The sequence below is a fragment of the Podarcis filfolensis genome, assembly GCF_964270895.1.
Source record: "Podarcis filfolensis genome assembly, chromosome: 5".
Lineage (NCBI taxonomy): Eukaryota > Metazoa > Chordata > Lepidosauria > Squamata > Lacertidae > Podarcis > Podarcis filfolensis.
The window spans coordinates 41,714,137-41,731,299 of NC_139608.1; the positions used below are offsets into that span (position 1 = coordinate 41,714,137).

General features: G+C 47.5%; 2 protein-coding genes across 6 annotated transcripts; one reads left to right on the forward strand and one right to left on the reverse strand.

Annotated features, from left to right (window-relative positions):
• Positions 1-836: 836 nt before the first annotated feature.
• ZDHHC16 (zDHHC palmitoyltransferase 16) lies at positions 837-10,182 on the reverse strand. 4 transcript variants are annotated; one of them, XM_083615271.1, is made up of 11 exons: positions 10,038-10,182; positions 6,440-6,692; positions 5,902-6,096; positions 5,535-5,629; positions 4,292-4,320; positions 3,333-3,466; positions 3,117-3,164; positions 2,538-2,623; positions 2,173-2,296; positions 1,597-1,667; positions 837-1,338 (listed from the first exon to the last, which is right to left on the reverse strand). In XM_083615271.1, exons 2-11 carry the CDS (start codon positions 6,674-6,676, stop codon positions 1,224-1,226), a joined length of 1,134 nt encoding a protein of 377 aa, XP_083471397.1. In that variant the 5' UTR covers positions 6,677-6,692; positions 10,038-10,182; the 3' UTR covers positions 837-1,223. The 4 variants fall into 4 exon arrangements, with proteins under 4 accessions (XP_083471397.1, XP_083471398.1, XP_083471400.1 ...); XM_083615272.1 differs by having other exon boundaries at positions 5,535-5,626; positions 10,038-10,181; XM_083615274.1 differs by lacking the exon at positions 3,117-3,164 and having other exon boundaries at positions 5,535-5,626; positions 10,038-10,181.
• Positions 10,183-10,210: 28 nt separating this feature from the next.
• Positions 10,211-16,220, forward strand: EXOSC1 (exosome component 1). 2 transcript variants are annotated; one of them, XM_083615296.1, is made up of 8 exons: positions 10,211-10,480; positions 11,868-11,983; positions 12,820-12,894; positions 14,081-14,169; positions 14,606-14,639; positions 15,181-15,231; positions 15,332-15,416; positions 15,787-16,220. In XM_083615296.1, exons 1-8 carry the CDS (start codon positions 10,453-10,455, stop codon positions 15,891-15,893), a joined length of 585 nt encoding a protein of 194 aa, XP_083471422.1. In that variant the 5' UTR covers positions 10,211-10,452; the 3' UTR covers positions 15,894-16,220. The 2 variants fall into 2 exon arrangements, with proteins under 2 accessions (XP_083471422.1, XP_083471421.1); XM_083615295.1 differs by lacking the exon at positions 10,211-10,480 and adding an exon at positions 11,413-11,636.
• Positions 16,221-17,163: the final 943 nt, after the last annotated feature.

Consider the following 17,163-nt stretch of genomic DNA (forward strand, 5'->3'; position numbering starts at 1 on the left):
TCCATGCTTTACCCTTCCTAGGTGTAAGACTTCTGCTGGCAATGTGCCTACTCTTGAATAGCGTTTCTCAAACTTGGGTCCCCAGCTGTTGTTGGACTACAACTCCCATCATCCCTAGCTAGCAGGATCAGTGGTCAGGGGTGATGGGAATTGTAGTCCACCAACAGATCCAGGTTTGAGAAACACTGGTCTAGCCATTGACCACACCTTAACTTGAAGTAATGGTGGGGCCTGGGGCTGTGTTGAAAGCCTAATTACTCTTATTAAGTAGATGGTTGCAAAGCAAGCAGTGCTTAATGGCATATGTCCCATGGCTATTATGACAGAACCCCTCACCATACACTTCTCAGGGCTGCTTTTCATACATGCTCCATAGCTGAGTTTCAGGTAGTCAAAACCAGTCCTGCATAGCACCCCACCCCCCTTAATCTTACTATGTACCACTAGCTCTAGACTACTCATAAATTATTTGTACAAACATGGAAGGGCAGAACACTGAGACGTAGTGTCAGCTTCTCATGTTGCTGCTTTGAAAGGGCTACAGAAATCTGCAGTTTGGTGAGAGGTCAACAGAGTGGAAAACTGGCAATAGTACATATACAAGAGTAGGGACAATCTGTGGCTTTTGAAAGATATTTTTAGACTTTAACCCATGGCCTTACACCTAATGGCTGGGACCAACAAAATCTCTTAAGACCTACAGCTATCTGTAAAAGCAGCACTGCCTGGAATCTGTTCTGAAAAGACAGTTGTGAGCTACAGGGAGATCAATCAGTTTCTTAAGATATTGCCACCATTGTGCCTTCTTTTTCTGCTAAATAGGAACAGATGCCACACCATATTAAAATGATTTTTATTTTTGTTTAAAAAATCCCTGCCTACATAGTGGAAGAGTAACAAGACCCTGGCATACCAGCCAGGGTCCTGAGGTGGGGCAGGGGGCATATTGCTCCTTCCTCCACTACCAGGAATACCAATACTTCATCCTACATAGGCTGGATTACGTGGGCAAGACATTGCTGTCTCACCGCAGCTGCCTGCAGCTGGGGGGGTTCTTCCACCTTCATCCTAAGACTGCTGGAGCAGTTTGCTGCAGCTGGTGCAATTGTGGCATGTGACGTCACCAGCACCTCGGGGAACTGTGCTGTCCATTATGCTGCCCCTTGAAAGCAGCCTGTGGTTTCCCGTCTTCCGGCAGCTGGTCAACTCTGCCCTTTATCAAATCAAATTGTCAAGAGAGGAGTCTTCTGTTCCACAATGCAGGGTGGAGTTTCCCAACTCAGGCCAGATCCATAGGGGGTGTGTGTGGAGGGTAGTAGAACTCGGGTGACCCAGTGCCTAGAAAAGAGAACATCTTTCAGTGAGTAAAAGGAACACAGGAAGACATTTACAGGCTTGCTAGTATATTCCGCCCAAGCATTTTCCAGATTACAGAGGACCTAGAGGGCTACAGCATTACTGTGGAATGCAAAATAAGCAGCTTCAGCTGTGCTAATAGTACCTTGCTTCGTCAAGATCCAGCCAATCCCAGCCACCCTATTATCCAAAAGACAGGGCAGATGTAGAGTATACCAGTTGCATATTTCCCGTTCTCACCTCTGTGTCTCCACACCCAGGAAAACCTTCCAATTTCCCAAAGGACCATAGTTATATGGGTTTTGGAAGACCTAGAGCCAATGGAAAAGTAGCATGAAATTATATTCTGCTAGGTGGTTCTGGCATATTTATTCATTCTTCCATTCTGCATAGCAACCCCTCTTGGGAAAATCTGACTGGTCAAACTTCAGAATTATTCAAATGGTCAAAAATAAGTGTGACGGAATCATACCCTTTAAAAAAAAAGTCTCCCTGTTTATGTAGCTGAGTTCTATATAATGTATTAAAATTAATTCAAATAAAATATTAAAAGAAAAAAATATTTAAATGCATGCCTGATTAAAAATAGTTTTGTGTTTTCTGGAAGCCGGAGAATAACAGAGTCAACTCAAGAGGAAGTTTATTACAGGAAGGGGCTGCAGGAGAAAAGGCCCTGTTTTAGCTATTTTTCTAACTGAACACCCTGAACTGATGGAACTTTAGCGTGACACACACATCAAGCAAATAGGTGAGCTCAGCTGTTCTGCCTCCATTTTCTCCCCCCTCCCATTGAAGGTTGAACCTTGCCCTCCTCACCTTGCCCTTCAATCGGAGTCTCTTTCTTTCTTTGCGGTTTATGTGCCTTTCAATGCTGGTCTCACCACGAGTGATGAGGACAGAATGCCAGAGCATGAGAGCGCCCAGTGCCAAGGCTACTGAACTGCAGGGAAATGAACAGAGGAATGTTGCAGCGGATGGGCAAACACCAAGTAGCTGAAATAGCTGGAGCAAGTCGCTTATTATCTCTCACTGACAGCTGGATGAGGCTTTTGCAGAGAGCAGAGAATAAGACAGCTAGAAAGCTCTGTGCTCCGGAGGCTGACTTGGCAGCTTTCTCAAAGCATTCCGGAGAGACTTGCCCCTCCTCTTCCCCATGAGCACCAAACAACCAGATCAGTTACCTGCAGAGGACCCAGGCATACACTATACTCTTGTGGAAAGCTCGCTGGCGGAAGGAGAAGGTGGGTGGTGGTGTCTGAGAGTAAGTCTGCAAGGAAAAAGCAGATGTTGCGGTGGCCAGAGATGCGAGGGTGCAGCGGAGGATGCTGTGACCCCAAACCAATGAGATGTGGAGGTCTTTCAAGGACAAATGGGTGGACGGACAGCACAGCACAAGACAGACACCTCTTGAGAGGCAAGGGTCTTGATCATGAATCAGCGATGGGGCAGAGCATGGGTACCGGGGTTCAATACTCACTTCCCTTACTCCCCATTCATACATTATCTTTTGGAAGACAAGAATACAGCGTCACTTAGCCAGCTGTGCAAACACTTCCTCCCCTCGATGGCACATGTAACTGCAGCTGAATGGGCTCGGGCTCCCTTAGGAGGAAGAAGGGAAGGAGTGATTCTGCCCAGGAAAGGGAATCTGAGCAGTCACAGCCACGGCTGTAGAGTCAATTCTTGGGGCAGAGCAGCAAGCTCCCCTGCCATGCTCTGCCCTGTCCCTGACTTGAGCAGCGGAGCAGCAGGTACCCCACCTGATTGGCTGTCACGTGCAGTCTCCCCTTGTCATGCAGTTTCATTTTCTATCGGATGGAAAAGAGGCTGCCAGTTACACACACTCAGTTCTCCTCGGCCTATGTAACTCCTCTTGCAGTTATCCAGGCCAGGAGGAAGAGCCCCTCCCCCTCCACTGAAAAAGCACCCCCCCCTCCCATGCCACCATGTGCCCAGACAGACCCCAGAAACCTCACCTCAATGGCAGCATAGGCCTCCCAGAATAGGTCCCAGCCGCTGACGCTGCTGTAGATGCAGCCCATGGTCATGAACAGCATGAAGGAGAAGAAGTAGCGGTGGTTGAAGTGCCCCACGCAGTTGTTCAGCCATGCTGTCCCTTGGGGTTAAAGGTCTGTAAAGGCAGGCAAAAATCCCCAACCCTCCTCATTGTGTAACAGGGGATAGCCAATTCTGGATCTGCACCCAAACCGTACTGGTGATTTAACTGATCCACCTAATATCATGCCACCTGTTAGGGCTCCTTCCAATTTTGCTGCGCCTTTCAATTTGAAGAAGAAGAAGAAGAGTTTGGACTTGATATCCCACCTTTCACTACCCTTTAAGGAGTCTCAAAGCGGCTAACAATCTCCTTTCCCTTCCTTCCCCACAACAAACACTCTGTGAGGTGAGTGAGGCTGAGAGACTTCAGAGAAGTGTGACTAGCCCAAGGTCACCCAGCAGCTGCAGGTGGAGGAGCGGGGAAGCGAACCCGGTTCACCAGATTACGAGTCCACCACTCTTAACCGCTACACCACATTTGGGGGAGTGAGGAGATCTGCTTACTCAGGACACACTTTAATAAAGCCATAACCCAGCAGGCAAGAAGAACGGGATGATGCTTCACATAGGAGGAATAGCAGTTCTGGCCTAAGAACCATTTCGCTTTGGTGCTGAAACAGGAATGCCCCCTCTGAAATGCAGCTGATTGTTCCCAAAACATTTACTGAGACATGCCTCACAGGAGATCGGCACAAATACTTTTACTTTTCCTCTTCAATGTTGCGAGTTTACCCCCTTGGACCAGTTAATCTCCAGACATCCTTTACTTTCCCAGGGGATATATATTATCACTTTGCATATATCATCGCGTTCCTGGGACAAGTGACCTTACAGGAGACCCCCAAGTCAGTCCAGCTATGGGCCTGCAGAAGGATACGGCAGTGATGGTCCATCTTCAACACGCACCTGTGGAAGGGAAATAGCATTTGCATTAGGGCACTATTGCACACTGGAGGTGAGACAGAAGGAGAAGGGGGTGCTGACAGCGCAGCGCAGCTTAAATAGTAAGGAAATGATGCAGCTATGGAACATGACACGGTGCAGCAACACAAGGCAGGAAAAACAAGAACAAGTCACCACTCGATCCCTTAATGTGCATGCAAGCAAGAGACCGGCTGAAGGCTGCTTGGCGAGAGCTGGGTACTGGCTGCTCACTAGCCTCAATGCAAAGCCCTCTGCAGTCTTTGGCAATGTTACCTTAGGGTAAGGAGACTTCTGCACAAACTTGCAGGTGTTCCTAAAGGTAGAGATGCATATAGTCTATAGATACACAGATGCACCCCAAGGCTACACAGCATTTGGCAGAATTTAGCTTCTTGAGCATGTTTCCTTTCATTAAGAAAGGCAAGTTTCTAACCTTTATGGCTTGGGAAATAAAACCAAAAGTTTAAAGTGAGTGGAGAAAGCAAAGAAGATTCAAAAAGGAGGAGGACTGAGCAGCATTTCCCAAGCTCTGATGTTCTGCATTGTCCTTTACCCCTAATCCCACAGGTAGCAGACATTATGCAAAACAGACATATGCAGACTGAACATATTTGCCTAGTTTATTAAAACCATACAATTTTATTTTCCCTCGCTCCCATGCCACCCTTCCTCTATTTACTGTACTTTCTTTTTCAGTGCAGAGAAACTTTGTTGATGTTCTTACAGGTTATATCTCAGCTGAAAGAGTTAGAGGGACTCCAAGACTTCAGCATGAGAAACAGGCAACAATTCATATACGTCCAGATTATTATTGTCATCGCAATTCTGCATCAGAGGAAACTCTCACTCCATATCCAAAATTATGAAGATCACAAAAGTGTGCAATGAGTCAAGTAGTTATGCTTCCTGCATTCTCGTGCTTTATTCTGAAACAAGTATTTGGATATTTGGGGAAAATATAAGAGAGAATCACAAGAAGTATATGCCAAGAAAGGAATGTGGAGTTCAGAAAGCTTTCTAAAATTCTCAGGAGTCTTTGCCAGACACAGGATTCTACACCAGCTACCACAAGACATTTCATGCTCACATACAATGTGAAAGATAAATGACTCTGGTTATCTGCCTGCCCATAAAGCATCTTTAAAGGGTTTGGGTCTTCACACGTGACACTGGTCTGATACAAGGGGAATGCCCACCTGTTGCAGATGCTGCAGTGGTGGGTCCGGGCAGGCTTCGGGGCAATACATTTCCTGCAGATGGAGACAGCAGCGACATCGCTCTTCAACTGCTGCTGGAAGGAACATTGGTAGCCTTTAGCGTGGTTGCAAGAGTGCCATTGCCATTACACTAGCCCAAAACACACTGGGCCAAGCATATTTGGACATGGGCCCTCTGGAGCTTGCACACAGTGGAAACTCAATATCAGCCCTTCGTCCATAACGTTCTGTGTAAGGGTCACCAGTGAAAGAAGAAGTGGTAGGAAATCATGTCCTACCATGGATCTCAGTGTTAAAAAATAAACTTAATAAAAATGAAATCAGAGATATTGGTCCTCTACCCTACCTGCGGAGGAAAACCGGGCTGAGTAGTGATGGCCATATAGTAGTGGAAGACAATCATGACGAGGTTCCAGTGACCATAGATGAAATGCCAGAAGATCCAAAGAAGGGGGTAGGTTCGCAAGACGAGTGGCAAGAGGCAGACGTACACTATGACCACCACTGAGCTGGTCAGAGTGATCACCAGGGCCACAAACACCTGTTGGGGGGAAGAGGGAAGGGTCTGAGCCACCAACACACTGCAGACAAGTCTCAGCCCTTTCGATGGAGGAATGTTTCCAGTGGATGGATCCCCATGCTAAACCCAACTTGGTCTCCCCATAGTCCGAAGAAAACAGCAGCGCTGGGGGACCACAAAAGAATTCAGCAAAGCATCAGCGCCATCTCCTCCCACATCTGCAAGGTCATGTATCTCCTTGCCCAGCTTAGATGTTTGATGGTGGCTTGAAGCCCGGGGCTCAAACTCTTTATTTCCTAGAGCTGAACATGTCTCCAGTGGGCCTGAAGCTGCACTCTGCTGCCTTTCCTCCCGAGATACTCACCACCCCAAACCAGCGGGTGACGTGATCCACCAGCCAGTAGATGGGCTCAAAGAGGGCGTCGAGAGCAGTGTCGCCATTAGCAAAGGAGTTGTACACCAGGGAGCGCAAACAGAGGCGCCCATACAGCCAGAGCTGCCCCACATGCTTAGTCAGCCAGAACCGACGCCGCTGACCTATCCGCAGGCATTTCAGGAAGAAGCGCATGACAGCAGAATACATCCTCTGGCGGCTCCTCATCCCTGCCACTCAGAGCCTGTGGAGAGAGGAAGCAGTGTTAAGTAGATACTGGACATCAGGTTTAGATGGAAGGCAAAGTCTTGGTGCCAAATATTCAGCGGTTGAGTCTACTGCTCCAGAATCATGATGCTAAGGGATGTAGGATAGTGGAAGAGTCATGGCTGATCATAGGATAGTGCTGAGGGTGAGGAGTCATTCTCACTTCAGATGACTCCAGTGCAGCATTGGTGGAAAGGTTTTGCTCACCCACTGCTGTCCGTGTGAGTAATGACAGCTAGTAGAATGCACCCAGAGTTGAACGTGTCCCCTCTGTGGCTCTGTCAATTCTCCTGCCTATCTTCCGAGATGGAATACCCAGGCTCCTTGCGTGAATGCATATACACTGAGTTCAAAGGGCAAGAGATTGCCCAGAGCACACACAGCACCCCAAAGGCCAAAGAGGCACATCTATGAAGTTTGCATTTGGATTTCCTTTCCCAGCATAATGGAGAAAACAGCTATCAGTGGCTACTAGCCATGATGGCTATGCTCTGCCCCCAGTTCTGAATCCCAGTTGCTGGAAACTGCAGAAGGGCAGAAGGGGAGAGTGCTTCTGCGCTCAGGTCCTGCTTGCAGGTTCCTCCCAGACATCTGGTTGGCCTCTGTAAGAACAGGATGGTGGACTAGACAGGTCATTGCCTGATCCAGCAGGCTCTTCTTCAGCTCTCATAGCAAAGGGAGAGAAAGAATGACTGAGGAAACCAGGCATCTCATGAGTGGCGGGGATACAGTGCCTTTTCCCCAAAGTTGTTTGCTGTGGTGTAGTCCAGAATTTTTAGGGTAGAGGGGATACCTTGAGTTAGGGATGGACCCTTCCAAAACAGAAGACAAGCCCATATAGAGCTGAGCACCTACGAGATTTAGAGATCTGAGATGGAAATTGCAGGAACTACCAACAATTGAGGGGGGGCAGACAAAGATGATGGACTATGCGGAACTGGCCAAGCTGACAGGCAAGATCCGGGACCAAGACGACCAAAAGTTTCAAAGAGAGTAAATTTATTGAGTATATGAATAATTATTGTAAAAATGTGAAGACACTAGCGGGATTGATATAAATTCTGCAACGAAGAAACTCTAAATCTCAAAACTTTATAGACCACTGAGACAGAGTTGATCATAGGGATATAAAGGTCTGAAGTAGAGGATATAAAGTATGACACAAAGATTTGAAAATTAAAAACCGGTTGAAGGGATGGAGGGAAGTCACGAGCTCAGTAGAGCAAAGAATTTATTTGTTTTGTTATTGGTATGCTGAAATATTGTGTTAAAAAAGAAATTAGCAAAAATTATATTTTTTAAAAAAGGGATTTAGAGAGCTGACATGCAGGGAGGGAAAGGATTGAATCCTTGCTGCCATGCATCCTTTCATCTCTGCAAAATATTTCTGGGTTGGGAAAGAATTGACTGGCGAAAGGGAGCCAACAGTGATACCTTCCCAAACCCAGTCCTGGTTATGAGAGAGTTCAGGATATCCCCTTGACATCTCTGCCTCAGTTGGGGAAAATATCCAATTTAGACCTGTCTACTAAAGCTAGCAGGGCTAAGGAGGCCAAAATGATAAAAGAGGAGGAACGAAATGATGGCACTTACCTGCTCGCAGAACTCCAGCATCAAGCTGCAGCTAATCTAAGAGCAAGAGGGAACCTGAGCTAGGCCAGCTCTGGAGAAAGCTGATCTTGGCCAATTAATATTAACCGAGAATGTGACCCTACGAACCCCTCAGGGGTGGTGACAGTACCAGCAAGGTGGAACTTAGTAAGGGGGTCACAGTGCAGAAATGAAACAAAGAGACCTAAAAAGGAATTTGGCACCACTGTCGAGAGATCAAATTATGATTTTTAAACTTAGGAAAGTAGGCCTATGGCTGACTCTGCAGCAACCATTATGCCCAATCTCCACTTACATCTTATTGTACTAGCAACCTCTCACTCCACTCAAATTCTACTTGCCTCAAAAAGGTGTTCTGGTGCTCTCAACAGAGTACATTCCTTGTAGTCAGTCTGAACACAAGTGACCCTATTTTGGTTCATCTTAGGGTAAGTTATAGCTGCACATTAAACAGGGACAATACCTCACAGCCTCTCACACATGAATGTATTTTCACAAGGATGGGAGGGGAGAGGATCAGCATAGTTCTGGATCTTCTTAATTCTGCTTCTGTAGAAACTTTGGTAAAATTGAGCAACATGTTGCAGAATCCCTGCAGCGCTCTGCCCAGTAGCCAAATAAATAGCAAGAACACCTCCAAGTCTCTCCCCCACCCCCAAGGCAAACAGATTATTTTACTTGGTCCACAACAGAATGCATTGTTGTAAACCACTTTGGGATTTATTTAATAATAATAATAATAATAATAATAATAATAATAATATCACATAATTAGTTTTCATGAGGCAATACATTTAGAGTCAAAATTAGAGCTTTCCGGCAAAGTATACCAGCTCACATGCAGCTAGATGATAAAAGTGTTCACACACAGCAGCCCGTCTGTGTTGACATTACAGCAGAAAATAACACACACAGAGAGAGAAAGAGAGATAGAGAAGCATTGTCTCTGCCGGTAGTCACATGCACCCAGAGCTCGGCCCATTCTCTGCCAGTTGAGCAGAGCTGGCATCCTTCCTGAGCACGGATTAAGGGTGATTTCTGAAGGCAGCATTGCCCCTCTAGCAGATGGCAGCAACAGCAGAAGTCACACAAGGGAAGATTAAGCACTGAGATGGTTATGAGACAGCGAGACCTGCGTGGGTGAGTCAATGGGCTCCCAGTGGGGTGGGGGACGGGATTTTGTCTCCACTATATTTTCTAAGAAAAAGCAGATCAGCTGAGGTTAAAGCTCCACCTCCGCGTGAGCCCCAGGTCGCCTGCTCTAGGCATAACAGCCCCAGAGGCGGTCACGGGAACAAACCCCAGAGAGGAGTGGGGACAGGAAAAGAAGCACCATTCGTATGCATCCCACGAAAGCTCTGTAGAGGCGTGGGGACCTGAAGGCGCGTGTCTACCGAGTTCAGGGGCTCATGGCTCTCTCTAGCCATGCCTCCCGGGGAGGGTCTGTTCCAACGTGCATTCCAAGGATGCAGTCATTCGGGACGCTGCTAAGCAGTATCTGGGAAAGCGAAGAGCACCGAGCCCCAGCTTTGTTGCCCAGACCGGGCACGGCAGCCTTAGCAAACAGGCAAGCCCTTAAGCAGCAATGGAGAAGAGGAGCTCCCCGACGGCGAAAGAGCACCGGCTCTCCCGAAGCGTGCAGGGGAAACGAGGTCTGCCCCAGCATGCACCGCAGGACCACCGCGCGTCAGAGGGATCCCCCTCGCCTTACCTGGTGCTGCCATGTTCAGGGTGTAGTCAAACCGAGACTACAACCCGCTCCCCGCGTTACCGCATCCACCGAGGCATCCTGCTCCCTGTCTTTGACCACCCTCACCCTTGCGCATGCGCGACTCCACGCCGCGAGCGCCAAGCGGAACTACGATTCCCGTCACCCACTGCGCGTCGCTTCGCACGGTCTCCTCGCCCCCTCTGCCTATGGTTATCCCTCTGTGTGCCCCGCACGCCCCGTTTTCTAATAGCATTTCCGCCCAGGGAGGAAAGCATGAGCGCGGGGAGGAAGTCGTGTGACAGCAGAGCTGGCCAATGAGGCAGCGGCTCAGCGCCCTGTTTGCGGTGGGGGAGACTTGCTTCGGAAGGCGCGTTTCCCGCGAGGGAGGCCGCCGCTCAGACTCGCCCCGGGCAGGATGGCTCCCGCGCGGTACTGCGTCCCTGGTGGGTGACTGGGAGAGCCGGGGCGGGAGGAGGGAGGCGTCCTGTCTGGGTGCAAAAACGAGGTCGCGCTATTGAAGTTCTTCTTTGGTGATCACTCGTAGTCGAGTGTGATTGTCTTCCATGAACACGGTTTTAACGGGGAGTCCGTAAGTGACTGCAGAGGCCAGTTCTGGATCCACACGTCCTTCCACAGTGGGGACATAGGTTTCCAGGCGGGAGTTGATCAAGGTGAGGATTTGCCAAGCGTGCCTTCCTCTTAGCAAGTTTCTCCCTTTCGTCCTGAGTTCTAGCCATGATACCTTTGGTAAAGGCTGTTCTCCATTTGGAGCGCTTGCAGGCCAGTGTTTCCCAGTTGTCCATCTTTCCCATAGGGCTTAGTGGTGCATCGCGCCAGGGCCTCTTGGGTTCCCCAGCGAGTTGGGGAGCTGCGCGGCTTTGCCAGCGGCCTCCCCTTTCCCTGCACACCCGCCAGCTACGCCCTGCCAACCATACGGCTGGCGAGCGTGCAGCTTGCTTCCCAACCCTCCGCGGGAGGAGAGCGATCCCCGCAGAGGCTTAGGATGAAAGCTGCACCCCACCAACCATATGACTGGCGGGTGCACAGCTTCCCTCCCAAGCCTCTGCGGGGATCGCTCTCTTGCAGCAGCATGGGGGAGAGTTGCGGCCCCCCCCCCGATGGCTGGCAGTGCTCAGCTTCGCCCCCCCCCCACTATCTGCGGTAATTTGGGGGCGCTGGGCCCTGGGTGTTTATACTACATCTTTTAAGATTTGCCTTGAGAGAGTCTTTAAACCTCTTTTGTTGACCACCAGCATTATGCTTTACATTTTTAAGTTCGGAATAGAGCAGTTGCTTTGGAAGATTATAATCAGGCATCTGAACAACATGACCAGTCCAACGAAGTTGATGTTGAAGAATCATTGCTTCGACACTGGTGATCTTTGCTTCTTCCAGTACACTGGCATTAGTTCGCCTGTCTTCTCAAATGATGTGTAAAAATTTTCGGAGACACCATTGATGGAATCTTTTGAGGAGTTGGAGATGGTGTTTATAAGTGGTCCATGTTTATAACTCCAGGTAGCTCAATGGGAGAGGTATCAGGACAGTCCCTGTTCAGGATGGCAGCTGTGGCAAACTACAATGCAGTTGCGCAGCCGGGTAATGTTAGGATTTGTGCCTCCTCTCCTGCCCCCGTTTTAAACCATAGGAAAGTTTTTAATGTTTGATGCACACCTGTTAACAGCATGATGGGAGTCAATAAATGGGGCTGGGGGTACATGAGTTGATCCTGCTTTTCACTATGACAGCTTCTCCTGCTGTGTCTGTTACTGTCTGAGAGGACAGTCAACTCTAGGCAATGAGATGTTTGACTTGCATTCTGTCCTGTAGGAGAGAGACTCTGCAGCTTAGAGGAAGGAACCCCTGGAAGCGGCACCTACACCCGTCATGGTTCGATCTATGCCTCCCTGGCTGGTTGTCTCATGAAGAAAAGTGAGAATGGCATGGTGAGATTGAAGCAACCTCTGGGCAACAGTATGAGGGGGTGGTGTAGTGGGAATTGCAAGGACTGAATGCTTTGATGTGAGCAGTGCTAGTTCATAATGTAGGACCAAGAGAGGAACCAAGTCACAGATTTGGGGAGGTGGGGAGTGCATAACTGTGACCTTGGATGAGTCAACATAGCTCAGTTGGTTAGAGCATGGTGCTGATAATGGCAAGGTTATAGGTTTGATCTCCGTATGGGACAGCTGCATATTCCTGCATTGCGGGGGGTTGGACTAGATGATCCTCAGGGTCCTTTCCAACTCTACAGCATGATTCTGTGAATAGCTGTGGAGCTGTTCTGGGTCTCACAGATTCTTGACTGGAGGTGGGTCTGTGCAAGAAGGCAAGTGAGCTTCATGTCGTGTGAACTGGATGGTGCATAATCATGACACCCTATAAAGCCTGAAATGTGTACTGTGGCACCTGTAGTGATTAGAAGATTACATTTATATTATCCTGTGAATCGCCCTGAGACCTGTGGATATAGGGTGGTATACAAATTTAATAAATATTAACAACAACAACAACAACAAGTGTATGGTCAGCTGGTAATCCACAAGAAGTTTTGAGACATGGTTATCTTATAGTGTCATCCTAACACTTGTAATTCAGTAGTTTTCAACCATGAGTCCCCCAGATTTGTTGAACTACACCTATTATCCCTGGCCATTGGCTAAACTGGATGGGGTTGATGGGAGTTTTAATCCATCCACACCTGTGGACCTGTGGTTGATGAGCACGGCTCTAAAGCAATGCATCAAATAAATCATGACTAGTCTTCTTTGCTTCTCTTTAGCTCCCGGTGGTTTCTGTGATGAGGGACGTGGAATCTCAGCTTCTTCCTGATGTGGGAGCTACAGTGACGTGCAAGGTAACCTCATTTCTATCTTGGCACAGTAGAATTGTCTTTCATTCATCTACTGGTGGGCCAAGGAAAGCAACAGGTTTGGCTTTGAACCAGATATAGAAGCCGTTTGCCACAAGCCTATTGCAGCTGAGCAATGTTTTCTACATCTTTTTATGTGGTGTACTCCTTAGAGTGTCTGATTAGGGCCTGAGAGACCAGGGTTCAAATCCCTACTTGGGCATGAAGTTCACTGGGTGATCTTGAGCTAGTCACCAACTCTTGGCCTCCCTTATCTCACTGGGTTGTTATGAGGATAATATGGAGAGGAGAATCATGTTTGCCACCTTGACTAGCTTTGCGGGGAAAGGTGGGATATAAATGTCTTGATATATAATAAAATGGTATGGATGTTTTCACACAGCAGTTTGCTTGGCTTTTGGCACTGCAAACTACAGTGTGACAACAGACTTCTGAGAGCTACTTGCCCATCACAGCAGTGTTGGGGGATGAGACAAAGGTGGTAGGAGGAGAGAGATGGAGGCAGGTGTCTGGCCCAGTCAAACCATGGAAAAATGGCCAGGAAGGGCTAGGCAGCAGCCCAGCAACCATCCTGCTCTGCTGCTGCCTGTCTCTCCAGTGACACCATTTCGGCCTTAGCAACATCAGAGGATAAGAGAATTGGAGGGGGGGGGGAGCCTAGGTGAGCTGAGGGCAAACTAATGGGAGCAGGTAGTGGTGGTTTGATGTGTTCTAATGGGAGGGGTTGACTTGGTGAGGCATAAGAGGAGGGGGGTTGACAAGTGGGTGAGTGTAGCTGGCAAGTACAGTGAGCAGGAGCTCAGCCCCTAGTAATAAATATCAGGGCTCTTGGTCTGTTCAGCCCCTGAATACCAGAAGCCCAAGTTCCTTCATTAGCAAGTCCACTATAAACCTTGCAAGCATTGCCCTCGCCAGAACAAAGTGTTGTTGATGGAAAGGAAGAAGCACGTACTTCATCTCAAAAATGAGCTTTGATTTTTTTCCTCCACAGAGCAGAAAGCATCATTGACTGCAATCCTAAAATTACTTTCGTTACTTAGAAAAGTGGGAGGGGGAATTGCTGAGGCATTGAAGTTACTGTTCCCTGTGATTACTCTGTTTGATTTGTCCAATCTGAAATTCCGTTATGGTTTTCTCTCCCCTTTTTCCCACCCCCAATATTCCCACCCAGGTTTGCAGCATTAACTCTCGTTTTGCCAAGGTGCACATCTTGTATGTCGGCTCTACACCATTAAAATCCCCATTCCGTGGAACTATCCGGTAGGAAGACAACTTTGTTGTGGGGGCTTCTTCTGAGGTGTTGGATGTTTGCACTTTTAGAGAGGAGATAAGGCCAGCCCTTATAAATATTTTGTTTTACTCTCATCATTAGCACTTGAGTGCTAGTAGGAATTGTTTTATTATATTTATGTTCCTTTCATTTATATAATTTTGTTGTGGAACCCAAGGCAGTGTTTGGATCCCAGGCAGTCATCCATCTAGACACTAGCAAGACCCAGATCTACTTCGTTCAGTAAGGTGCTTGGCCTCATGTTCAGACTTTTTGGTTTTTCATCTAAACTAGCTAACCCTTCCTCCAAAAGCTGCTTCTTCTTCTTTGGCAATCGCTCATAGCTGAGTCAGTATAGTCAGTTTTCTTTTAGGGGAGGGAGAGGAGGACTAGGGTGAACTCTTACCTTCTTTTCTCCTGCTGCAGGAGAGAAGATGTCAGAGCTACAGAGAAAGACAAGGTCAGTGGAATAAACATTTTGGTTACATGTGATGGGAATCAGTAGTATACCTAATGCGCATAGCCAGGAGCATTTCTTCCTGGCACGAATACATACATGTGTGTGGCGGACTAGGACATGGGAGACTTTGAAGCCCACTGGGTGATCTTGAGCTAGTCACCATCTCTCTGCCTAACCTACCTCACAGAGTTGCCGTGAAGACAGTATCGAGAGGGGGACAAGTGGGTTTGCCACCTTGGGCTCATTGGAGAAAACCGTGTGATAAAAAATAATAAAATCATTACTGCTCTTGGGGAAACTTACCTGAGGAAAAGCAAAACCTTGTGGGGGCAAGAGGACATTTAGCAATGCCTCTTTTTGTACATTTGTTGAAGAAAAGGCTTGTGATTTCTGGATAAAGGATATCTTAGCACAAGATCTGATGGGATGTCCTCTTCGTGTTCAGATCGGCCATGTTTCACTGCACACTTTCCCTCGAAGTTGTCTCAGTATTTGGCTTTTCACACTTTCTCTTTCCTTCCCACCTCATGCATGGTGACAGGTAGAGGTTTACAAGAGTTTCCGCCCAGGAGATATTGTTTTGGCCAAAGTTGTATCCTTTTCTTGTTTCTGCCTTTATTTGCTGTGTATGTATGTGCTATCTGCAAGAGAAATCTTTAAGCATTGCACCTTAACTCAGCCTGTGGGGCTAGATCTCTCTGGGTGATGCACAGTCCAACTATTTGCTGACAACAGCGGAAAATGAGCTGGGGGTAGTGGTGGCTCATAGTGAAGCAGGTAAGGCCAGTCTTGTTCCAAGCAGGTTGTACATAATGCTGAAATCTACTGAACATGCCAACATACTCTGGACCTCTTAAATGTATGATTAAGGAAGAAGCATTAGTAACATCACTATTGAGGGAAGACATTCTATAATACAGAATATCCACTTAGGTTGTAAAGTGAAAAGGGCAGTTTATGGATGCAGTAACTAAATTTCAGAGAGCCAGGTAGTGGTATATTTATTTATTTTAATTTCATTTAATTTATATTCTTCCCTATATCTGGGGGTCTCAGTGTGGTTGCAAGGCACCTTTAATGAGTGGATGAATCTTTCTTTCCCTGGGAAGGGTGTCTGTGTAACTATGGATTTCTGTTCTGATTTCAGGAGTACAGATGGTGCCAATCAGCTGGTGTGAAATGCAGTGCCCCAGTACACATAGCAAGGAACTGCGCAAGGTAGCCAGAGTACAGCCCCAGTTTCTGCAGACGTAGTGACTGATGTGTGCCCCAAGATGCACAGCAAGTACATGAAAGGCTTTGCTACAGCTTGCAAGCTTAGATGGGCATGGGAGCAGCCTCCTTTGCTGTTGCTGTGAATGGACCTTAGGAGGATGCAAAACAGAGCTGGGCCACTTTGGCTTCTGGAGTGGTCTGGGAAAGAAAAGTTGATAACTCCTGATTCCTCTTAACTTTATATTGCTGTTGTACTGTTTTATAAACGAACCAACTCTTCCCTGTTGTCCCTGTCTTTTCTGCCTGATTTTAATCTTAACACCTGGTAAAGGACAAATAAAACTGTCTTCCATTCTTCCTTTCTGAGCCATAAGCAGTACTGTTTTTTATCTTTAATAAATACCACCTATAGGCAATATAAAAGTTTTTCTCTAGAGAAGGTTAACTTCCTCCTTTGAACTTGGGTACATTCAGTCCTGGGACGTGGGTGGCGCTGTGATCTAAACCACAGAGCCTAGGGCTTGCCGATTGGAAGTTCAGCAGTTCGAATCCCCGCAACGGAGTGAGCTCCCGTTGTTCAGTCCCAGCTCCTGCCCACCTAGCAGTTCGAAAGCACGTCAAGTGCAAGTAGATAAATAGGTACCACTCTGGCGGGAAGGTAAACGGCGTTTCCGTGTGCTGCTCTGGTTCGCCAGAAGCGGCTCAGTCATGCTGGCCACATGACCCGGAAGCTGTCTGCGGACAAACGCCAGCTCCCTTGGCCAATAAAACGAGATGAGCACCGCAACCCCAGAGTCATCCACAACTGGACTTAACGGTCAGGGGCCCCTTTACCTTTACCTTTTTTTACATTCAGTCCCAGATAGTTTGATCTAGTGAATCCCCTGCCCTTGTTGGAGGATATGTTATTGGAGAAGCAAGGGTGGTGATTAGGTGTGCAGGATCCCAGGCAGTGCCCAAGTTCTGAAGTAGATAGCTCCAAGGCACTCGAGGGGGAGAACCAAAGGAATTAATGCCTAGTCACAAACAAAGGAAATTTGATATTGTTCCTATCTAAACATAAATGTTTGAGTGTAAGTAAACCAGGATTGGCCTTTGTGTTCCCTCCTATTACTCATCTGTTCACATTTTCTGTATACAGTACTGGCTTATGTATAGTATCCACAGTATTGCAATGTTTTGACATTCCCATGTAATCTAGTAACCAAATCTGAAAAAAGAAAAAAAAAGAAAACATAATGGTTTTAATCCCTCTCTTTGCCAGCAGGGCCACATGGAAGGGGAATCCCGTACTTGGGGACTGTACTTC

Excerpts from the sequence above, each read along its gene's own strand:
- ZDHHC16 (XM_083615271.1), bottom strand. The coding sequence starts at position 6,676 with ATGAGGAGCCGCCAGAGGATGTATTCTGCTGTCATGCGCTTCTTCCTG. Across the intron at positions 3,165-3,332 it reads AGGCCTATGCTGCCATTGAG|AAAATGAAACTGCATGACAA; the intron begins GTGAGGTTTCTG and ends TCCATCCGATAG. Across the intron at positions 1,339-1,596 it reads CTGGGTGTGGAGACACAGAG|GCACTGGGTCACCCGAGTTC; the intron begins GTGAGAACGGGA and ends TCTCTTTTCTAG.
- EXOSC1 (XM_083615295.1), top strand. The coding sequence starts at position 11,540 with ATGTTTATAACTCCAGGTAGCTCAATGGGAGAGGTATCAGGACAGTCC. Across the intron at positions 14,170-14,605 it reads CCATTCCGTGGAACTATCCG|GAGAGAAGATGTCAGAGCTA; the intron begins GTAGGAAGACAA and ends CTCCTGCTGCAG. Across the intron at positions 15,417-15,786 it reads GGTGGCTCATAGTGAAGCAG|GAGTACAGATGGTGCCAATC; the intron begins GTAAGGCCAGTC and ends TTCTGATTTCAG.